Raw genomic sequence first — 24,395 nt, 5'->3', positions numbered from 1 at the left:
TAGTATTATGTTTGTTAGTATGTTTGTTAGTGTGTTAGTATGTTTGTTAGTATGTTTGTTAGTATGTTTGTGAGTGTGCTATCTACCGCAGGGCTAAAGCGAAACCCTGGATTATCTCCCCGCCGTTGGGTCCCAGGAAGTGGATTCCCAGAATCCTTTGCTCTCCTGCCCGCTCACAGACCACCTGATCACTCACACACCACACACATCATACATTAGCATACATTAGCATACATTAGCGTGCATTAGCGTGCATTAGCATACACTGGCATGAATTAACACAATGCATTGCGTGTTATCATTAGTCATGAGTTGTGGTGAGTGTATGAGTGTGTGTGTGTATGAGTGAGTGTATGAGTGAGTGTATGAGTGAGTGAGTATATGAGTGAGTGTATGAGTGAGTGTATGAGTGAGTGTGTGTATGAGTGAGTGTATGAGTGAGTGTATGAGTGAGTGAGTATATGAGTGAGTGTATGAGTGAGTGTATGAGTGAGTGTATGAGTGAGTGTATGAGTGTATGAGTGAGTGTATGAGTGAGTGAGTGTATGAGTGAGTGAGCATATGAGTGAGTGTATGAGTGAGTGTATGAGTGAGTGTATGAGTGTATGAGTGAGTGTATGAGTGAGTGAGTGTATGAGTGAGTGAGTATATGAGTGAGTGTATGAGTGAGTGAGTGAGTGTATGAGTGAGTGAGTGTATGAGTGAGTGTGTGTATGAGTGAGTGTATGAGTGAGTGTATGAGTGTATGAGTGAGTGTATGAGTGAGTGAGTGTATGAGTGAGTGAGTGTATGAGTGAGTGTATGAGTGAGTGAGTGTATGAGTGAGTGAGTGTATGAGTGAGTGTATGAGTGAGTGAGTGTATGAGTGAGTGAGTGTATGAGTGAGTGAGTGTATGAGTGAGTGTATGAGTGAGTGAGTAAGTGAGTGTATGAGTAAGTGTATGAGTGAGTGTATGAGTGAGTGTATGAGTGAGTGTATGAGTGAGTGAGTGTACGAGTGAGTGTATGAGTGAGTGAGTGAGTGTATGAGTGAGTGAGTGTATGAGTGAGTGTGTGTATGAGTGAGTGTGTGTATGAGTGAGTGTATGAGTGAGTGTATGAGTGAGTGTATAAGTGAGTGTATGAGTGAGTGAGTGTATGAGTGAGTGAGTTTATGAGTGAGTGTATGAGTGAGTGTATGAGTGAGTGAGTGTATGAGTGAGTGTATGAGTGAGTGAGTGTATGAGTGAGTGAGTGTATGAGTGAGTGAGTGTATGAGTGAGTGTATGAGTGAGTGAGTGTAAGTATGAGTGAGTGTAACAGTGAGTGAGTGTAACAGTGAGTGAGTGTATGAGTGAGTGTAACAGTGAGTGTAACAGTGAGTGAGTGTAACAGTGAGTGTAACAGTGAGTGTAACAGTGAGTGAGTGTAACAGTGAGTGTAACAGTGAGTGTAACAGTGAGTGAGTGTAACAGTGAGTGTAACAGTGAGTGAGTGTAACAGTGAGTGTAACAGTGAGTGTACCAGTGAGTGTAACAGTGAGTGTAACAGTGAGTGAGTGTAACAGTGAGTGAGTGTAACAGTGAGTGTAACAGTGAGTGTAACAGTGAGTGAGTGTAACACTGAGTGTAACAGTGAGTGTAACAGTGAGTGTAACAGTGAGTGAGTGTAACAGTGAGTGTAACAGTGAGTGTATGAGTGAGTGTAACAGTGAGTGTAACAGTGAGTGAGTGTAACAGTGAGTGAGTGTAACAGTGAGTGTAACAGTGAGTGTAACAGTGAGTGAGTGTAACAGTGAGTGTAACAGTGAGTGTAACAGTGAGTGAGTGTATGAGTGAGTGTATGAGTGTAACAGTGAGTGTAACAGTGAGTGTAACAGTGAGTGAGTGTAACAGTGAGTGTAACAGTGAGTGTAACAGTGAGTGAGTGTAACAGTGAGTGTAACAGTGAGTGTAACAGTGAGTGAGTGTAACAGTGAGTGTAACAGTGAGGGTAACAGTGAGTGAGTGTAACAGTGAGTGTAACAGTGAGTGAGTGTATGAGTGAGTGTAACAGTGAGTGTAACAGTGAGTGAGTGTATCAGTGAGTGTAACAGTGAGTGAGTGTAACAGTGAGTGTAACAGTGAGTGTAACAGTGAGTGAGTGTAACAGTGAGTGTAACAGTGAGTGAGTGTAACAGTGAGTGTAACAGTGAGTGTAACAGTGAGTGAGTGTATGAGTGAGTGAGTGTATGAGTGAGTGTATGAGTGAGTGTAACAGTGAGTGAGTGTAACAGTGAGTGTAACAGTGAGTGTAACAGTGAGTGAGTGTAACAGTGAGTGTAACAGTGAGTGAGTGTAACAGTGAGTGAGTGTAACAGTGAGTGTAACAGTGAGTGAGTGTAACAGTGAGTGTAACAGTGAGTGTACCAGTGAGTGTAACAGTGAGTGTAACAGTGAGTGAGTGTAACAGTGAGTGAGTGTAACAGTGAGTGTAACAGTGAGTGTAACAGTGAGTGAGTGTAACACTGAGTGTAACACTGAGTGTAACAGTGAGTGTAACAGTGAGTGAGTGTAACAGTGAGTGTAACAGTGAGTGTATGAGTGAGTGTAACAGTGAGTGTAACAGTGAGTGAGTGTAACAGTGAGTGAGTGTAACAGTGAGTGTAACAGTGAGTGTAACAGTGAGTGAGTGTAACAGTGAGTGTAACAGTGAGTGTAACAGTGAGTGAGTGTATGAGTGAGTGTATGAGTGTAACAGTGAGTGTAACAGTGAGTGTAACAGTGAGTGAGTGTAACAGTGAGTGTAACAGTGAGTGTAACAGTGAGTGAGTGTAACAGTGAGTGTAACAGTGAGTGTAACAGTGAGTGAGTGTAACAGTGAGTGTAACAGTGAGGGTAACAGTGAGTGAGTGTAACAGTGAGTGTAACAGTGAGTGTAACAGTGAGTGAGTGTATGAGTGAGTGTAACAGTGAGTGTAACAGTGAGTGAGTGTATCAGTGAGTGTAACAGTGAGTGAGTGTAACAGTGAGTGTAACAGTGAGTGTAACAGTGAGTGAGTGTAACAGTGAGTGTAACAGTGAGTGAGTGTAACAGTGAGTGTAACAGTGAGTGTAACAGTGAGTGAGTGTATGAGTGAGTGAGTGTATGAGTGAGTGTAACAGTGAGTGAGTGTAACAGTGAGTGTAACAGTGAGTGTAACAGTGAGTGTAACAGTGAGTGAGTGTAACAGTGAGTGAGTGTAACAGTGAGTGAGTGTAACAGTGAGTGTAACAGTGAGTGAGTGTAACAGTGAGTGAGTGTAACAGTGAGTGTGACAGTGAGTGTAACAGTGAGTGAGTGTAACAGTGAGTGAGTGTAACAGTGAGTGTAACAGTGAGTGAGTGTAACAGTGAGTGAGTGTAACAGTGAGTGTAACAGTGAGTGAGTGTAACAGTGAGTGTAACAGTGAGTGTAACAGTGAGTGAGTGTAACAGTGAGTGTAACAGTGAGTGTAACAATGAGTGTAACAGTGAGTGAGTGTATGAGTGAGTGAGTGTATGAGTGAGTGTATGAGTGAGTGTAACAGTGAGTGAGTGTAACAGTGAGTGAGTGTAACAGTGAGTGTAACAGTGAGTGTAACAGTGAGTGAGTGTAACAGTGAGTGTAACAGTGAGTGTAACAGTGAGTGAGTGTAACAGTGAGTGTAACAATGAGTGTAACAGTGAGTGTAACAGTGAGTGAGTGTAACAGTGAGTGTAACAGTGAGTGAGTGTAACAGTGAGTGTAACAGTGAGTGAGTATAACAGTGAGTGTAACAGTGAGTGTAACAGTGAGTGAGTGTAACAGTGAGTATAACAGTGAGTGAGTGTAACAGTGAGTGTAACAGTGAGTGAGTGTAACAGTGAGTGAGTGTAACAGTGAGTGTAACAGTGAGTGAGTGTAACAGTGAGTGTAACAGTGAGTGTAACAGTGAGTGAGTGTAACAGTGAGTGTAACAGTGAGTGTAACAGTGAGTGAGTGTAACAGTGAGTGTAACAGTGAGTGTAACAGTGAGTGAGTGTAACAGTGAGTGTAACAGTGAGTGTAACAGTGAGTGAGTGTAACAGTGAGTGTAACAGTGAGTGTAACAGTGAGTGAGTGTATGAGTGAGTGAGTGTATGAGTGAGTGTATGAGTGAGTGTAACAGTGAGTGAGTGTAACAGTGAGTGAGTGTAACAGTCAGTGTAACAGTGAGTGTAACAGTGAGTGTAACAGTGAGTGAGTGTAACAGTGAGTGTAACAATGAGTGTAACAGTGAGTGTAACAGTGAGTGTAACAGTGAGTGAGTGTAACAGTGAGTGTAACAGTGAGTGAGTGTAACAGTGAGTGTAACAGTGAGTGAGTGTAACAGTGAGTGTAACAGTGAGTGTAACAGTGAGTGAGTGTAACAGTGAGTGTAACAGTGAGTGTAACAGTGAGTGAGTGTAAAAGTGAGTGTAACAGTGAGTGTAACAGTGAGTGAGTGTAACAGTGAGTGTAACAGTGAGTGTAACAGTGAGTGAGTGTAACAGTGAGTGTAACAGTGAGTGTAACAGTGAGTGAGTGTAACAGTGAGTGTAACAGTGAGTGTAACAGTGAGTGAGTGTAACAGTGAGTGTAACAATGAGTGTAACAGTGAGTGTAACAGTGAGTGTAACAGTGAGTGAGTGTAACAGTGAGTGTAACAGTGAGTGAGTGTAACAGTGAGTGTAACAGTGAGTGAGTATACCAGTGAGTGTAACAGTGAGTGTAACAGTGAGTGAGTGTAACAGTGAGTGTAACAGTGAGTGAGTGTAACAGTGAGTGTAACAGTGAGTGAGTGTAACAGTGAGTGAGTGTAACAGTGAGTGTAACAGTGAGTGAGTGTAACAGTGAGTGTAACAGTGAGTGTAACAGTGAGTGAGTGTAACAGTGAGTGTAACAGTGAGTGTAACAGTGAGTGAGTGTAACAGTGAGTGTAACAGTGAGTGTAACAGTGAGTGAGTGTAACAGTGAGTGTAACAGTGAGTGTAACAGTGAGTGAGTGTAACAGTGAGTGTAACAGTGAGTGTAACAGTGAGTGAGTGTAACAGTGAGTGTAACAGTGAGTGTAACAGTGAGTGAGTGTAACAGTGAGTGTAACAGTGAGTGTAACAGTGAGGGAGTGTAACAGTGAGTGTAACAATGAGTGTAACAGTGAGTGTAACAGTGAGTGAGTGTAACAGTGAGTGTAACAGTGAGTGAGTGTAACAGTGAGTGTAACAGTGAGTGAGTATAACAGTGAGTGTAACAGTGAGTGTAACAGTGAGTGAGTGTAACAGTGAGTGTAACAGTGAGTGAGTGTAACAGTGAGTGTAACAGTGAGTGAGTGTAACAGTGAGTGAGTGTAACAGTGAGTGTAACAGTGAGTAAGTGTAACAGTGAGTGTAACAGTGAGTGTAACAGTGAGTGAGTGTAACAGTGAGTGTAACAGTGAGTGAGTGTAACAGTGAGTGTAACAGTGAGTGTAACAGTGAGTGAGTGTAACAGTGAGTGTAACAGTGAGTGTAACAGTGAGTGAGTGTAACAGTGAGTGTAACAGTGAGTGTAACAGTGAGTGAGTGTAACAGTGAGTGTAACAGTGAGTGAGTGTAACAGTGAGTGTAACAGTGAGTGTAACAGTGAGTGAGTGTAACAGTGAGTGTAACAGTGAGTGTAACAGTGAGTGAGTGTAACAGTGAGTGTAACAGTGAGTGTAACAGTGAGTGAGTGAGTGTATGAGTGAGTGTATGAGTGAGTGTAACAGTGAGTGAGTGTAACAGTGATTGAGTGTAACAGTGAGTGTAACAGTGAGTGTAACAGTGAGTGAGTGTAACAGTGAGTGTAACAATGAGTGTAACAGTGAGTGTAACAGTGAGTGTAACAGTGAGTGAGTGTAACAGTGAGTGTAACAGTGAGTGAGTGTAACAGTGAGTGTAACAGTGAGTGAGTGTAACAGTGAGTGTAACAGTGAGTGTAAAAAGTGAGTGAGTGTAACAGTGAGTGTAACAGTGAGTGAGTGTAACAGTGAGTGTAACAGTGAGTGAGTGTAACAGTGAGTGTAACAGTGAGTGTAACAGTGAGTGAGTGTAAGAGTGAGTGTAACAGTGAGTGAGTGTAACAGTGAGTGTAACAGTGAGTGTAACAGTGAGTGAGTGTAACAGTGAGTGTAACAGTGACTGTAACAGTGAGTGAGTGTAACAGTGAGTGTAACAGTGAGTGAGTTTAACAGTGAGTGTAACAGTGAGTGAGTGTAACAGTGAGTGTAACAGTGAGTGTAACAGTGAGTGAGTGTAACAGTGAGTGTAACAGTGAGTGAGTGTAACAGTGAGTGTAACAGTGAGTGAGTATAACAGTGAGTGTAACAGTGAGTGTAACAGTGAGTGAGTGTAACAGTGAGTGTAACAGTGAGTGAGTGTAACAGTGAGTGTAACAGTGAGTGAGTGTAACAGTGAGTGAGTGTAACAGTGAGTGTAACAGTGAGTGAGTGTAACAGTGAGTGTAACAGTGAGTGTAACAGTGAGTGAGTGTAACAGTGAGTGTAACAGTGAGTGAGTGTAACAGTGAGTGTAACAGTGAGTGTAACAGTGAGTGAGTGTAACAGTGAGTGTAACAGTGAGTGTAACAGTGAGTGAGTGTAACAGTGAGTGTAACAGTGAGTGTAACAGTGAGTGAGTGTAACAGTGAGTGTAACAGTGAGTGAGTGTAACAGTGAGTGTAACAGTGAGTGTAACAGTGAGTGAGTGTAACAGTGAGTGTAACAGTGAGTGTAACAGTGAGTGAGTGTAACAGTGAGTGTAACAGTGAGTGTAACAGTGAGTGAGAGAGTGTATGAGTGAGTGTATGAGTGAGTGTAACAGTGAGTGAGTGTAACAGTGATTGAGTGTAACAGTGAGTGTAACAGTGAGTGTAACAGTGAGTGAGTGTAACAGTGAGTGTAACAATGAGTGTAACAGTGAGTGTAACAGTGAGTGTAACAGTGAGTGAGTGTAACAGTGAGTGTAACAGTGAGTGAGTGTAACAGTGAGTGTAACAGTGAGTGAGTGTAACAGTGAGTGTAACAGTGAGTGTAAAAAGTGAGTGAGTGTAACAGTGAGTGTAACAGTGAGTGAGTGTAACAGTGAGTGTAACAGTGAGTGAGTGTAACAGTGAGTGTAACAGTGAGTGTAACAGTGAGTGAGTGTAAGAGTGAGTGTAACAGTGAGTGAGTGTAACAGTGAGTGTAACAGTGAGTGTAACAGTGAGTGAGTGTAACAGTGAGTGTAACAGTGACTGTAACAGTGAGTGAGTGTAACAGTGAGTGTAACAGTGAGTGAGTTTAACAGTGAGTGTAACAGTGAGTGAGTGTAACAGTGAGTGTAACAGTGAGTGAGTGTAACAGTGAGTGTAACAGTGAGTGTAACAGTGAGCGAGTGTAACAGTGAGTGTAACAGTGAGTGAGTGTAAAAGTGAGTGTAACATTGAGTGTAACAGTGAGTGAGTGTAACAGTGAGTGTAACAGTGAGTGTAACAGTGAGTGAGTGTAACAGTGAGTGTAACAGTGAGTGAGTGTAACAGTGAGTGTAACAGTGAGTGTAACAGTGAGTGAGTGTAACAGTGAGTGTAACAGTGAGTGAGTGTAACAGTGAGTGTAACAGTGAGTGTAACAGTGAGTGAGTGTAACAGTGAGTGTAACAGTGAGTGTAACAGTGAGTGAGTGTAACAGTGAGTGTAACAGTGAGTGTAACAGTGAGTGAGTGTAACAGTGAGTGTAACAGTGAGTGAGTGTAACAGTGAGTGTAACAGTGAGTGTAACAGTGAGTGAGTGTAACAGTGAGTGTAACAGTGAGTGTAACAGTGAGTGAGTGTAACAGTGAGTGTAACAGTGAGTGTAACAGTGAGTGAGTGAGTGTATGAGTGAGTGTATGAGTGAGTGTAACAGTGAGTGAGTGTAACAGTGATTGAGTGTAACAGTGAGTGTAACAGTGAGTGTAACAGTGAGTGAGTGCAACAGTGAGTGTAACAATGAGTGTAACAGTGAGTGTAACAGTGAGTGTAACAGTGAGTGAGTGTAACAGTGAGTGTAACAGTGAGTGAGTGTAACAGTGAGTGTAACAGTGAATGAGTGTAACAGTGAGTGTAACAGTGAGTGTAAAAAGTGAGTGAGTGTAACAGTGAGTGTAACAGTGAGTGAGTGTAACAGTGAGTGTAACAGTGAGTGAGTGTAACAGTGAGTGTAACAGTGAGTGTAACAGTGAGTGAGTGTAAGAGTGAGTGTAACAGTGAGTGAGTGTAACAGTGAGTGTAACAGTGAGTGTAACAGTGAGTGAGTGTAACAGTGAGTGTAACAGTGACTGTAACAGTGAGTGAGTGTAACAGTGAGTGTAACAGTGAGTGAGTTTAACAGTGAGTGTAACAGTGAGTGAGTGTAACAGTGAGTGTAACAGTGAGTGAGTGTAACAGTGAGTGTAACAGTGAGTGTAACAGTGAGCGAGTGTAACAGTGAGTGTAACAGTGAGTGAGTGTAAAAGTGAGTGTAACAGTGAGTGTAACAGTGAGTGAGTGTAACAGTGAGTGTAACAGTGAGTGTAACAGTGAGTGAGTGTAACAGTGAGTGTAACAGTGAGTGTAACAGTGAGTGAGTGTAACAGTGAGTGTAACAGTGAGTGTAACAGTGAGTGAGTGTAACAGTGAGTGTAACAATGAGTGTAACAGTGAGTGTAACAGTGAGTGTAACAGTGAGTGAGTGTAACAGTGAGTGTAACAGTGAGTGAGTGTAACAGTGAGTGTAACAGTGAGTGAGTATACCAGTGAGTGTAACAGTGAGTGTAACAGTGAGTGAGTGTAACAGTGAGTGTAACAGTGAGTGAGTGTAACAGTGAGTGTAACAGTGAGTGAGTGTAACAGTGAGTGAGTGTAACAGTGAGTGTACCAGTGAGTGTAACAGTGAGTGTAACAGTGAGTGTAACAGTGAGTGAGTGTAACAGTGAGTGTAACAGTGAGTGTAACAGTGAGTGAGTGTAACAGTGAGTGTAACAGTGAGTGTGACAGTGAGTGAGTGTAACAGTGAGTGTAACAGTGAGTGTAACAGTGAGTGAGTGTAACAGTGAGTGTAACAGTGAGTGTAACAGTGAGTGAGTGTAACAGTGAGTGTAACAGTGAGTGTAACAGTGAGTGAGTGTAACAGTGAGTGTAACAGTGAGTGTAACAGTGAGGGAGTGTAACAGTGAGTGTAACAATGAGTGTAACAGTGAGTGTAACAGTGAGTGAGTGTAACAGTGAGTGTAACAGTGAGTAAGTGTAACAGTGAGTGTAACAGTGAGTGAGTATAACAGTGAGTGTAACAGTGAGTGTAACAGTGAGTGAGTGTAACAGTGAGTGTAACAGTGAGTGAGTGTAACAGTGAGTGTAACAGTGAGTGAGTGTAACAGTGAGTGAGTGTAACAGTGAGTGTAACAGTGAGTGAGTGTAACAGTGAGTGTAACAGTGAGTGTAACAGTGAGTGAGTGTAACAGTGAGTGTAACAGTGAGTGAGTGTAACAGTGAGTGTAACAGTGAGTGTAACAGTGAGTGAGTGTAACAGTGAGTGAGTGTAACAGTGAGTGTAACAGTGAGTGAGTGTAACAGTGAGTGTAACAGTGAGTGTAACAGTGAGTGAGTGTAACAGTGAGTGTAACAGTGAGTGAGTGTAACAGTGAGTGTAACAGTGAGTGTAACAGTGAGTGAGTGTAACAGTGAGTGTAACAGTGAGTGTAACAGTGAGTGAGTGTAACAGTGAGTGTAACAGTGAGTGTAACAGTGAGTGAGTGAGTGTATGAGTGAGTGTATGAGTGAGTGAAACAGTGAGTGAGTGTAACAGTGATTGAGTGTAACAGTGAGTGTAACAGTGAGTGTAACAGTGAGTGAGTGTAACAGTGAGTGTAACAATGAGTGTAACAGTGAGTGTAACAGTGAGTGTAACAGTGAGTGAGTGTAACAGTGAGTGTAACAGTGAGTGAGTGTAACAGTGAGTGAGTGTAACAGTGAGTGTAACAGTGAGTGTAAAAAGTGAGTGAGTGTAACAGTGAGTGTAACAGTGAGTGAGTGTAACAGTGAGTGTAACAGTGAGTGAGTGTAACAGTGAGTGTAACAGTGAGTGAGTGTAACAGTGAGTGTAACAGTGAGTGAGTGTAACAGTGAGTGTAACAGTGAGTATAACAGTGAGTGAGTGTAACAGTGAGTGTAACAGTGACTGTAACAGTGAGTGAGTGTAACAGTGAGTGTAACAGTGAGTGAGTTTAACAGTGAGTGTAACAGTGAGTGTAACAGTGAGTGTAACAGTGAGTGTATGAGTGAGTGTAACAGTGAGTGAGTGTAACAGTGAGTGTAACAGTGAGTGTAACAGTGAGTGAGTGTAACAGTGAGTGTAACAGTGAGTGAGTGTAACAGTGAGTGAGTGTAACAGTGAGTGTAACAGTGAGTGTAACAGTGAGTGTAACAGTGAGTGAGTGTAACAGTGAGTGTAACACTGAGTGTAACAGTGAGTGTAACAGTGAGTGTAACAGTGAGTGAGTGTAACAGTGAGTGTAACAGTGAGTGTAACAGTGAGTGTATGAGTGAGTGTAACAGTGAGTGAGTGTAACAGTGAGTGTAACAGTGAGTGAGTGTAACAGTGAGTGAGTGTAACAGTGAGTGTAACAGTGAGTGTAACAGTGAGTGAGTGTAACAGTGAGTGTAACAGTGAGTGTAACAGTGAGTGAGTGTATGAGTGAGTGTATGAGTGTAACAGTGAGTGTAACAGTGAGTGTAACAGTGAGTAAGTGTAACAGTGAGTGTAACAGTGAGTGTAACAGTGAGTGAGTGTAACAGTGAGTGTAACAGTGAGTGTAACAGTGAGTGAGTGTAACAGTGAGTGTAACAGTGAGTGTAACAGTGAGTGAGTGTAACAGTGAGTGTAACAGTGAGTGAGTGTAACAGTGAGTGTAACAGTGAGTGTAACAGTGAGTGAGTGTAACAGTGAGTGTAACAGTGAGTGTAACAGTGAGTGTATGAGTGAGTGTAACAGTGAGTGAGTGTAACAGTGAGTGTAACAGTGAGTGTAACAGTGAGTGAGTGTAACAGTGAGTGTAACAGTGAGTGTAACAGTGAGTGAGTGTAACAGTGAGTGAGTGTAACAGTGAGTGTAACAGTGAGTGTAACAGTGAGTGAGTGTAACAGTGAGTGTAACACTGAGTGTAACAGTGAGTGTAACAGTGAGTGAGTGTAACAGTGAGTGTAACAGTGAGTGTAACAGTGAGTGTAACAGTGAGTGTAACAGTGAGTGAGTGTATGAGTGAGTGTAACAGTGAGTGTAACAGTGAGTGAGTGTATCAGTGAGTGTAACAGTGAGTGAGTGTAACAGTGAGTGTAACAGTGAGTGTAACAGTGAGTGAGTGTAACAGTGAGTGTAACAGTGAGTGAGTGTAACAGTGAGTGTAACAGTGAGTGTAACAGTGAGTGAGTGTATGAGTGAGTGAGTGTAACAGTGAGTGTGACAGTGAGTGTAACAGTGAGTGAGTGTAACAGTGAGTGTAACAGTGAGTGAGTGTAACAGTGAGTGAGTGTAACAGTGAGTGTAACAGTGAGTGAGTGTAACAGTGAGTGAGTGTAACAGTGAGTGTGACAGTGAGTGTAACAGTGAGTGAGTGTAACAGTGAGTGAGTGTAACAGTGAGTGTAACAGTGAGTGAGTGTAACAGTGAGTGAGTGTAACAGTGAGTGTAACAGTGAGTGTAACAGTGAGTGAGTGTAACAGTGAGTGTAACAGTGAGTGAGTGTAACAGTGAGTGTAACAATGAGTGTAACAGTGAGTCAGTGTATGAGTGAGTGAGTGTATGAGTGAGTGTATGAGTGAGTGTAACAGTGAGTGAGTGTAACAGTGAGTGAGTGTAACAGTGAGTGTAACAGTGAGTGTAACAGTGAGTGAGTGTAACAGTGAGTGTAACAGTGAGTGTAACAGTGAGTGAGTGTAACAGTGAGTGTAACAGTGAGTGTAACAGTGAGTGAGTGTAACAGTGAGTGTAACAGTGAGTGAGTGTAACAGTGAGTGTAACAGTGAGTGAGTATAACAGTGAGTGTAACAGTGAGTGTAACAGTGAGTGAGTGTAACAGTGAGTGTAACAGTGAGTGAGTGTAACAGTGAGTGTAACAGTGAGTGAGTGTAACAGTGAGTGAGTGTAACAGTGAGTGTAACAGTGAGTGTAACAGTGAGTGAGTGTAACAGTGAGTGTAACAGTGAGTGTAACAGTGAGTGAGTGTAACAGTGAGTGTAACAGTGAGTGTAACAGTGAGTGAGTGTAACAGTGAGTGTAACAGTGAGTGTAACAGTGAGTGAGTGTAACAGTGAGTGTAACAGTGAGTGTAACAGTGAGTGAGTGTATGAGTGAGTGAGTGTATGAGTGAGTGTATGAGTGAGTGTAACAGTGAGTGAGTGTAACAGTGAGTGAGTGTAACAGTCAGTGTAACAGTGAGTGTAACAGTGAGTGTAACAGTGAGTGAGTGTAACAGTGAGTGTAACAATGAGTGTAACAGTGAGTGTAACAGTGAGTGTAACAGTGAGTGAGTGTAACAGTGAGTGTAACAGTGAGTGAGTGTAACAGTGAGTGTAACAGTGAGTGAGTGTAACAGTGAGTGTAACAGTGAGTGTAACAGTGAGTGAGTGTAACAGTGAGTGTAACAGTGAGTGAGTGTAAAAGTGAGTGTAACAGTGAGTGTAACAGTGAGTGAGTGTAACAGTGAGTGTAACAGTGAGTGTAACAGTGAGTGAGTGTAACAGTGAGTGTAACAGTGAGTGTAACAGTGAGTGAGTGTAACAGTGAGTGTAACAGTGAGTGAGTGTAACAGTGAGTGTAACAATGAGTGTAACAGTGAGTGTAACAGTGAGTGTAACAGTGAGTGAGTGTAACAGTGAGTGTAACAGTGAGTGAGTGTAACAGTGAGTGTAACAGTGAGTGTAACAGTGAGTGAGTGTAACAGTGAGTGTAACAGTGAGTGAGTGTAACAGTGAGTGAGTGTAACAGTGAGTGTACCAGTGAGTGTAACAGTGAGTGAGTGTAACAGTGAGTGTAACAGTGAGTGTAACAGTGAGTGAGTGTAACAGTGAGTGTAACAGTGAGTGTAACAGTGAGTGAGTGTAACAGTGAGTGTAACAGTGAGTGTAACAGTGAGTGAGTGTAACAGTGAGTGTAACAGTGAGTGTAACAGTGAGTGAGTGTAACAGTGAGTGTAACAGTGAGTGTAACAGTGAGTGAGTGTAACAGTGAGTGTAACAGTGAGTGTAACAGTGAGTGAGTGTAACAGTGAGTGTAACAGTGAGTGTAACAGTGAGGGAGTGTAACAGTGAGTGCAACAATGAGTGTAACAGTGAGTGTAACAGTGAGTGAGTGTAACAGTGAGTGTAACAGTGAGTGAGTGTAACAGTGAGTGTAACAGTGAGTGAGTATAACAGTGAGTGTAACAGTGAGTGTAACAGTGAGTGAGTGTAACAGTGAGTGTAACAGTGAGTGAGTGTAACAGTGAGTGTAACAGTGAGTGAGTGTAACAGTGAGTGAGTGTAACAGTGAGTGTAACAGTGAGTGAGTGTAACAGTGAGTGTAACAGTGAGTGTAACAGTGAGTGAGTGTAACAGTGAGTGTAACAGTGAGTGTAACAGTGAGTGAGTGTAACAGTGAGTGTAACAGTGAGTGTAACAGTGAGTGAGTGTAACAGTGAGTGTAACAGTGAGTGTAACAGTGAGTGAGTGTAACAGTGAGTGTAACAGTGAGTGTAACAGTGAGTGAGTGAGTGTATGAGTGAGTGTATGAGTGAGTGTAACAGTGAGTGAGTGTAACAGTGATTGAGTGTAACAGTGAGTGTAACAGTGAGTGTAACAGTGAGTGAGTGTAACAGTGAGTGTAACAATGAGTGTAACAGTGAGTGTAACAGTGAGTGTAACAGTGAGTGAGTGTAACAGTGAGTGTAACAGTGAGTGAGTTTAACAGTGAGTGTAACAGTGAGTGAGTGTAACAGTGAGTGTAACAGTGAGTGTAAAAAGTGAGTGAGTGTAACAGTGAGTATAACAGTGAGTGAGTGTAACAGTGAGTGTAACAGTGAGTGAGTGTAACAGTGAGTGTAACAGTGAGTGTAACAGTGAGTGAGTGTAACAGTGAGTGTAACAGTGAGTGTAACAGTGAGTGAGTATAACAGTGAGTGTAGCAGTGAGTGTAACAGTGAGTGAGTGTAACAGTGAGTGTAACAGTGAGTGAGTGTAACAGTGAGTGAGTGTAACAGTGAGTGTACCAGTGAGTGTAACAGTGAGTGAGTGTAACAGTGAGTGTAACAGTGAGTGTAACAGTGAGTGAGTGTAACAGTGAGTGTAACAGTGAGTGTAACAGTGAGTGAGTGTAACAGTGAGTGTAACAGTGAGTGTAACAGTGAGTGAGTGTAACAGTGAGTGTAACAGTGAGTGTAACAGTGAGTGAGTGTAACAGTGAGTGTAACAGTGAGTGTAACAGTGAGTGAGTGTAACAGTGAGTGTAACAGTGAGTGTAACAGTGAGTGAGTGTAACAGTGAGTGTAACAGTGAGTGTAACAGTGAGGGAGTGTAACAGTGAGTGCAACAATGAGTGTAACAGTGAGTGTAACAGTGAGTGTAACAGTGAGTGAGTGTAACAGTGAGTGTAACAGTGAGTGAGTATAACAGTGAGTGTAACAGTGAGTGTAACAGTGAGTGAGTGTAACAGTGAGTGTAACAGTGAGTGAGTGTAACAGTGAGTGTAACAGTGAGTGAGTGTAACAGTGAGTGAGTGTAACAGTGAGTGTAACAGTGAGTGAGTGTAACAGTGAGTGTAACAGTGAGTGTAACAGTGAGTGAGTGTAACAGTGAGTGTAACAGTGAGTGTAACAGTGAGTGAGTGTAACAGTGAGTGTAACAGTGAGTGTAACAGTGAGTGAGTGTAACAGTGAGTGTAACAGTGAGTGTAACAGTGAGTGAGTGTAACAGTGAGTGTAACAGTGAGTGTAACAGTGAGTGAGTGAGTGTATGAGTGAGTGTATGAGTGAGTGTAACAGTGAGTGAGTGTAACAGTGATTGAGTGTAACAGTGAGTGTAACAGTGAGTGTAACAGTGAGTGAGTGTAACAGTGAGTGTAACAATGAGTGTAACAGTGAGTGTAACAGTGAGTGTAACAGTGAGTGAGTGTAACAGTGAGTGTAACAGTGAGTGAGTGTAACAGTGAGTGTAACAGTGAGTGAGTGTAACAGTGAGTGTAACAGTGAGTGTAAAAAGTGAGTGAGTGTAACAGTGAGTATAACAGTGAGTGAGTGTAACAGTGAGTGTAACAGTGAGTGAGTGTAACAGTGAGTGTAACAGTGAGTGTAACAGTGAGTGAGTGTAACAGTGAGTGTAACAGTGAGTGAGTGTAACAGTGAGTGTAACAGTGAGTGTAACAGTGAGTGAGTGTAACAGTGAGTGTAACAGTGACTGTAACAGTGAGTGAGTGTAACAGTGAGTGTAACAGTGAGTGAGTTTAACAGTGAGTGTAACAGTGAGTGTAACAGTGAGTGTAACAGTGAGTGAGTGTAACAGTGAGTGTAACAGTGAGTGTATGAGTGAGTGTAACAGTGAGTGAGTGTAACAGTGAGTGTAACAGTGAGTGAGTGTAACAGTGAGTGTAACAGTGAGTGAGTGTAACAGTGAGTGAGTGTAACAGTGAGTGTAACAGTGAGTGTAACAGTGAGTGAGTGTAACAGTGAGTGTAACACTGAGTGTAACAGTGAGTGTAACAGTGAGTGTAACAGTGAGTGAGTGTAACAGTGAGTGTAACAGTGAGTGTATGAGTGAGTGTAACAGTGAGTGAGTGTAACAGTGAGTGTAACAGTGAGTGAGTGTAACAGTGAGTGAGTGTAACAGTGAGTGTAACAGTGAGTGTAACAGTGAGTGAGTGTAACAGTGAGTGTAACAGTGAGTGTAACAGTGAGTGAGTGTATGAGTGAGTGTATGAGTGTAACAGTGAGTGTAACAGTGAGTGTAACAGTGAGTGAGTGTAACAGTGAGTGTAACAGTGAGTGAGTGTAACAGTGAGTGTAACAGTGAGTGTAACAGTGAGTGAGTGTAACAGTGAGTGTAACAGTGAGTGTAACAGTGAGTGAGTGTAACAGTGAGTGTAACAGTGAGTGTAACAGTGAGTGAGTGTAACAGTGAGTGTAACAGTGAGTGTAACAGTGAGTGAGTGTAACAGTGAGTGTAACAGTGAGTGTAACAGTGAGTGAGTGTAACAGTGAGTGTAACAGTGAGTGTAACAGTGAGTGTATGAGTGAGTGTAACAGTGAGTGAGTGTAACAGTGAGTGTAACAGTGAGTGTAACAGTGAGTGAGTGTAACAGTGAGTGTAACAGTGAGTGTAACAGTGAGTGAGTGTAACAGTGAGTGTAACAGTGAGTGAGTGTAACAGTGAGTGTAACACTGAGTGTAACAGTGAGTGTAACAGTGAGTGTATGAGTGAGTGTAACAGTGAGTGAGTGTAACAGTGAGTGAGTGTATGAGTGAGTGTAACAGTGAGTGAGTGTATGAGTGAGTGAGTGTAACAGTGAGTGTAACAGTGAGTGTAACAGTGAGTGAGTGTAACAGTGAGTGTAACAGTGAGTGTAACAGTGAGTGAGTGTAACAGTGAGTGTAACAGTGAGTGAGTGTAACAGTGAGTGAGTGTAACAGTGAGTGTAACAGTGAGTGTAACAGTGAGTGTATGAGTGAGTGTATGAGTGAGTGAGTGTATGAGTGAGTGAGTGTATGAGTGAGTGAGTGTATGAGTGAGTGTATGAGTGAGTGTAACAGTGAGTGAGTGTATGAGTGAGTGAGTGTAACAGTGAGTGTAACAGTGAGTGTAACAGTGAGTGAGTGTAACAGTGAGTGTAACAGTGAGTGTAACAGTGAGTGAGTGTAACAGTGAGTGTAACAGTGAGTGTAACAGTGAGTGAGTGTAACAGTGAGTGTAACAGTGAGTGTAACAGTAAGTGAGTGTAACAGTGAGTGAGTGTAACAGTGAGTGTAACAGTGAGTGAGTGTAACAGTGAGTGTAACAGTGAGTGTAACAGTGAGTGAGTGTAACAGTGAGTGAGTGTAACAGTGAGTGTAACAGTGAGTGTAACAGTTAGTGTAACAGTGAGTGTAACAGTGAGTGTATGAGTGAGTGAGTGTATGAGTGAGTGAGTGTATGATTGAGTGTATGATTGAGTGAGTGTATGAGTGAGTGTATGAGTGAGTGTAACAGTGAGTGAGTGTATGAGTGAGTGAGAGTATGAGTGAGTGTAACAGTGAGTGTAACAGTGAGTGTAAGAATGAGTGAGTGTAACAGTGAGTGTAACAGTGAGTGTAACAGTGAGTGAGTGTAACAGTGAGTGTAACAGTGAGTGTATGAGTGAGTGAGTGAGTGTATGAGTGAGTGTATGATTGAGTGTGTGTATGAGTGAGTGTATGAGTGAGTGTAACAGTGAGTGAGTGTATGAGTGAGTGAGTGTAACAGTGAGTGTAACAGTGAGTGTAACAGTGAGTGAGTGTATGAGTGAGTGAGTGTAACAGTGAGTGTAACAGTGAGTGAGTGTAACAGTGAGTGTAACAGTGAGTGTAACAGTGAGTGAGTGTAACAGTGAGTGTAACAGTGAGTGAGTGTATGAGTGAGTGAGTGTAACAGTGAGTGTAACAGTGAGTGAGTGTAACAGTGAGTGTAACAGTGAGTGTAACAGTGAGTGAGTGTAACAGTGAGTGTAACAGTGAGTGTAACAGTGAGTGAGTGTAACAGTGAGTGTAACAGTGAGTGTAACAGTGAGTGAGTGTAACAGTGAGTGTAACAGTGAGTGTAACAGTGAGTGAGTGTAACAGTGAGTGTAACAGTGAGTGAGTGTAACAGTGAGTGTAACAGTGAGTGTAACAGTGAGTGAGTGTAACAGTGAGTGTAACAGTGAGTGTAACAGTGAGTGAGTGTAACAGTGAGTGTAACAGTGAGTGTAACAGTGAGTGAGTGTAACAGTGAGTGAGTGTAACAGTGAGTGTAACAGTGAGTGTAACAGTGAGTGTAACAGTGAGTGAGTGTAACAGTGAGTGTAACAGTGAGTGAGTGTAACAGTGAGTGTAACAGTGAGTGTAACAGTGAGTGTAACAGTGAGTGAGTGTAACAGTGAGTGAGTGTAACAGTGAGTGTAACAGTGAGTGAGTGTAACAGTGAGTGTAACCGTGAGTGAGTGTAACAGTGAGTGTAACAGTGAGTGTAACAGTGAGTGAGTGTATGAGTGAGTGTAACAGTGAGTGAGTGTATGAGTGAGTGTAACAGTGAGTGAGTGTAACAGTGAGTGTATGAGTGAGTGTAACAGTGAGTGAGTGTATGAGTGAGTGAGTGTAACAGTGAGTGTAACAGTGAGTGTAACAGTGAGTGAGTGTAACAGTGAGTGAGTGTAACAGTGAGTGTAACAGTGAGTGTAACAGTGAGTGAGTGTAACAGTGAGTGTAACAGTGAGTGTAACAGTGAGTGAGTGTAACAGTGAGTGTAACAGTGAGTGAGTGTAACAGTGAGTGAGTGTAACAGTGAGTGTAACAGTGAGTGTAACAGTGAGTGAGTGTAACAGTGAGTGAGTGTAACAGTGAGTGTAACCGTGAGTGAGTGTAACAGTGAGTGTAACAGTGAGTGTAACAGTGAGTGAGTGTATGAGTGAGTGTAACAGTGAGTGAGTGTATGAGTGAGTGTAACAGTGAGTGAGTGTAACAGTGAGTGTAACAGTGAGTGTATGAGTGAGTGTAACAGTGAGTGAGTGTATGAGTGAGTGAGTGTAACTGTGAGTGTAACAGTGAGTGTAACAGTGAGTGAGTGTAACAGTGAGTGAGTGTAACAGTGAGTGTATGAGTGAGTGTATGATTGAGTGAGTGTATGAGTGAGTGTATGAGTGAGTGTAACAGTGAGTGAGTGTATGAGTGAGTGAGAGTATGAGTGAGTGTAACAGTGAGTGTAACAGTGAGTGTAACAGTGAGTGAGTGTAACAGTGAGTGTAACAGTGAGTGAGTGTAACAGTGAGTGAGTGTAACAGTGAGTGTAACAGTGAGTGAGTGTATGAGTGAGTGAGTGTAACAGTGAGTGTAACAGTGAGTGTAACCTTGAGTGAGTGTATGAGTGAGTGAGTGTATGAGTGAGTGTATGAGTGAGTGTAACAGTGAGTGAGTGTAACAGTGAGTGTAACAGTGAGTGTAACAGTGAGTGAGTGTAACAGTGAGTGTAACAGTGAGTGTAACCTTGAGTGAGTGTATGAGTGAGTGAGTGTATGAGTGAGTGTATGAGTGAGTGTAACAGTGAGTGAGTGTAACAGTGAGTGTAACAGTGAGTGTAACAGTGAGTGTAACAGTGAGTGTAACCTTGAGGTAGCACTGTTCCGCACTGCGGTCTGGCAGAGTGAACTCCAGCGGCCGATAGAAGGCGTGGTACACCTACAAGCACAGACAAAGGTCCCCCAGGTAGCCTCTAACAGGGCTGTAGGGGCAAGTGCTGTCAGTAGCAGCACCTACACACACAGACAAAGATCCCCCAGGTAGCCTCTAACAGGACTGTAGGGGCAAGTGCTGTCAGTAGCAGCACCTACAAGCACAGACAAAGGTCCCCCAGGTAGCCTCTAACAGGGCTGTAGGGGCAAGTGCTGATCATAGCAAGTAGCACCTACACACACACACAGACAAAGGTCCCCCAGGTAGCCTCTAACAGGGCTGTAGGCGCAAGTGCTGATCATAGCAAGTAGCACCACCTACACACACACACAGACAAAGGTCCCCCAGGTAGCCTCTAACAGGGCTGTAGGGGCAAGTGCTGATCATAGCGAGTAGCAGCACCTACACACACAGACAAAGGTCCCCCAGGTAGCCTCTAACAGGCTGTAGGGGCAAGTGCTGTGAGTAGCAGCACCTACACACACAGACAAAGATCCCCCGTGTAGCCTCTAACAGGGCTGTAGGGGCAAGTGCTGTCAGTAGCGAGTAGCAGCACCTACACACACAGCCAAAGATCCCCCGTGTAGCCTCTAGCAGGCTGTAGGGGCAAGTGCTGTGTTAGTAGCGAGTAGCAGCACCTACACACACAGACAAAGGTCCCCCGTGTAGCCTCTAACAGGCTGTAGGGGCAAGTGCTGATCATAACAAGTAGCACCACCTACACACACACACAGACAAAGGTCCCCCAGGTAGCCTCTAACAGGGCTGTAGGGGCAAGTGCTGATCATAGCGAGTAGCAGTACCTACACACACACACACAGACAAAGCTCCCCCAGGTAGCCTCTAACAGGGCTGTAGGGGCAAGTGCTGTGAGTAGCAGCACCTACAAGCACAGACAAAGGTCCCCCAGGTAGCCTCTAACAGGGCTGTAGGGGCAAGTGCTGTCAGTAGCAGCACCTACACAGACAGACAAAGGTCCCCCGTGTAGCCTCTAACAGGGCTGTAGGGGCAAGTGCTGATCATAGCAAGTAGCACCACCTACACACACACACAGACAAAGGTCCCCCAGGTAGCCTCTAACAGGGCTGTAGGGGCAAGTGCTGTCAGTAGCAGCACCTACACACACAGACAGACAAAGGTCCCCCAGGTAGCCTCTAACAGGCTGTAGGGGCAAGTGCTGATCATAGCGAGTAGCAGCACCTACACACACAGACAAAGGTCCCCCGTGTAGCCTCTAACAGGCTGTAGGGGCAAGTGCTGATCATAACAAGTAGCACCACCTACACACACACACAGACAAAGGTCCCCCAGGTAGCCTCTAGCAGGCTGTAGGGGCAAGTGCTGTGTTAGTAGCGAGTAGCAGCACCTACACACACACAGACAAAGGTCCCCCAGGTAGCCTCTAACAGACTGTAGGGGCAAGTGCTGTGTTAGTAGCGAGTAGCAGCACCTACACACACAGACAAAGATCCCCCGTGTAGCCTCTAACAGGGCTGTAGGGGCAAGTGCTGATCATAGCAAGTAGCACCACCTACACACACAGACAGACAAAGGTCCCCCGTGTAGCCTCTAACAGACTGTAGGGGCAAGTGCTGTCACCAGCAGCAGCGTCTATGAAGGCTACCGGCACTGTGGCTACATACACAGAGGGGGTGGGTGGTCAGCACCACCACGCCCGGCCGCCTTTGTCTCTCCCCCAGTGCTTGCGATGTTCACTGAACTACTACACCACCAGTACACCACCACCACTACAACACCACCACCACTACACCACCACCACTACTACACCACCACCACTACACCACCACCACTACTACACCACCACCACTACCACCACTACACCACCACTACACCACCACCACCACTACTACACCACCACTACACCACCACCACCACTACACCACTACCACTACACCACCACCACCACCACTACACCACCACTACACCACCACCACTACACCATCACCACTACACCACCACCACTACACCACCACCACTACACGACCACCACCACCACTACACCACCACCACCACTACACCACCACCACTACACCACCACCACCACTACACCACCACCACCACTACACCACCACTACACCACCACTACCACCACCACTACACCACCACCACTACACCACCACCACAACACCACTACCATCACCACTACACCACCACCACTACACCACCACCACCAATAGACCACCACCACTACACGACCACCACCACCACTACACCACCACCACTACACCACCACCACAACAACAACAACCGCCATTCGCCACTAAGTGGCGGTGACGTCACCATGACGCTTGTGCCAGGCTATGTGCACCCTGAGGCCACGTGAAGTGTCGAACGCCCGCTGGCAGGAGGTCACGGGGCAGACCCAGGTGCCACGGGTCGACTGACTGAGATGACTGGCTTATGCAACACCTGTGCCCTCTACTGTGCCAACCTGCTGTGCTTTAGCCACCCGGCGCTCCGCTCGTTGTTGTGAGCGTCGCTCCTCCGCCCTCCGTTGTTGTTGGAGGGCGACTGCCTCCAACTGCCCAGTAGCGTCCTTCACGAGCCTCCTCCTCCACAGAGGCTGATCTTGACACCGCTGGTACCGGTCATCGGCAAGTCCACTCAGCTCCACGTCCTCCTGTACCACAACACTCCATCTCTTCTCTAGCCCGTGCCGCGCCCGTTTAGCCCCCTCGATCCGGCCGAACAAAAGCTGTTTCGGCATGCGGTGGCTGGGCATGCGGGCTACATGACCCAGCCATCGCAGCCTTGCCCGCCGGAGGAGCTCACCGATGGGACCTTGCCCAGATCTTTCAAGGATTTGTGAGCTCCTCACACAATCCAGTCTGGTTAAACCCAGGATGGATTGTAGGCAGGCCAGCCTAAATTTTTCTAACCGGCGAAGATGTTCCATTAGGGGGGTCCACGTTTTGCAAGCGTAGAGAAGGGAGGGAATGACCGTGGCCGAGAAGACCCGAAGCTTAGTGCGGAGCGACAGACCAGGTAGCTTCCACACAGCGTTACGCAACCGATGAAAAGATATTGCCGCTCGACTGATTCGGAGTGAGACCTCTGCTGTTAAACTGGAGCCAGTCATAAGCACACTGCCCAGGTATGGGAAACTCTCCACTCTCTCCACAACTGCCCCATCACCGATTGGGAGTTGTGTGGGTGGAGTGTCCGATGGTACAAAATACCCAGGACGGTGCTTAGTTTTGGTGGGGCTGATGGTAAGGCCCCACCTCTTAGTGGCACGCTCCAGTCTCAGCAGCAGCGTCTCCAACTCCTCCTCTGAATGAGCAGCTATTACCAAATCATCAGCATACATAACGTGGTTGAGCAATAGGGAGCCATCCCTTGACCGCACTCGGGCATCGACCAGCCTCCCATTATATCTGTACCATATGGAGATTCCCCCGGTATAGCTATTGAAGGCTTCACGAACTACGTGGTCAAAATAGATGTTAAATAATGTGGGACCCAGAGGACATCCCTGTCGCACCCCAAGGTGTACAGGGAATGCCTCTGACTCCCGGCCACGTAGTTTTACCCGGGCCCGCTCACCATCATGAAGGTCCTTAATGATCGTGAGCAGAGGGTCAGGTACTCCAAAAGCACGAAGAACAACCCAGAGCCCAGGCCTACTGATGGTATCATAGGCCTTGACCAGGTCAATAAAGCAGAAATGTAGGTCTTGTTGGAATTCCCTACACCTCTGCTGTAGCAGACGGACAGAAAATATGGCATCTGTGCAGGACCGCCCTTTCCTGAAACCGCATTGGGGCTCCACAAGCCTCTCCTCAGCGTGCCTGGCAAGGCGATGCTGAATAATCCTTGCCAGGACCTTTCCCGGCACACTGAGGAGTGAGATGCCCCTGTAGTTGTTACAGTCTGTGCGGTCCCCCTTCTTAAAGAGGGGGACCACCAGGGCATCCTTCCAATCCTGCGGAACCCGTCCAGTGGTCCAGACTGTTGTTATGATGTCATTTAGGGCAGTCTGTGCACAAACGCCACCCTCCCTCAGCATTTCGCTTGGGAGATCATCTCTGCCCGGTGCCTTGCCTGGTCTCAGACTCTGTATCGCCTTCAGTACTTCCTCGACAGATGGCATCTCAGCCAGCCACTCACAGGGGGTGACTTCGTCCAATATTTGAGGCACCGCAGCCTCAGCAGGCTCATCCTCACTTTGTGCCACGATGTTTTCCAGACAGATACACACACACTCACACACAGACACACACAGATACACAGACACACACACACAGATACACACACACTCACACACAGACACACACACAGACACACAGACACACACACAGATACACACACACGCTGACACACAGACACACACCCACAGACACGCACACAGATACACAGACACACATACACACACACAGACACACACACAGATATACACACAGATACATACACAGATACACACAGACACACACACAGATACACACACACGCACACTCACACACAGACAGACACACACAGATATACACACACACACAAATACATACACAGATACACACAGACACACACACACAGACACACACACACAGATACACAGACACACACACACACAGACACACACACAGATACACACACAGATACATACACACACTCACGCACAGACACACAGACACACACACACAGATATATACACACACACACATATATACACACACTCACACACAGACACACACAGACACACACACACAGATACACAGACACACATACACACACACAGACACACGCACAGACACACACACACAGATACATACACACACTCACACAGATATATAAACACACACACAGACACACACACAGATATACACACACACACAGACACACACACACACACAGATATACACACACACAGACACACACACACAGATATATACACACACACACAGATACATACACAGATACACACAGACACACACACAGATACACAGACACACATACACACACAGATACATACACACACTCACACACATA

At 44.8% G+C, this 24,395-nt stretch overlaps 1 protein-coding gene across 1 annotated transcript in view; it reads right to left on the bottom strand.

Moving 5' to 3' along the window:
- The window catches only part of LOC116936838 (thioredoxin reductase 2, mitochondrial-like), a 55,470-nt gene that overhangs the window by 21,904 nt on the left and 9,171 nt on the right, over window positions 1–24,395 (bottom strand). The window contains exons 4-5 of the mRNA XM_076057763.1: window positions 19,323–19,394; window positions 87–184 (exon numbers count right to left, since the gene is read on the bottom strand). Of these exons, the coding sequence (XP_075913878.1) occupies window positions 87–184; window positions 19,323–19,394 (170 nt within the window). The remainder of the gene's footprint in view (window positions 1–86; window positions 185–19,322; window positions 19,395–24,395) is intronic.

This window comes from Petromyzon marinus, chromosome 84, assembly GCF_048934315.1.
Source record: "Petromyzon marinus isolate PM22_M1 ecotype Great Lakes invasive population chromosome 84, UKy_Petmar_22M1.pri1.0, whole genome shotgun sequence".
In the NCBI taxonomy this organism is placed as follows: Eukaryota; Metazoa; Chordata; class Hyperoartia; order Petromyzontiformes; family Petromyzontidae; genus Petromyzon; species Petromyzon marinus.
Note: the sequence above shows the minus strand (reverse complement) of the source record. Positions and strands in the feature narration are given on the sequence as shown.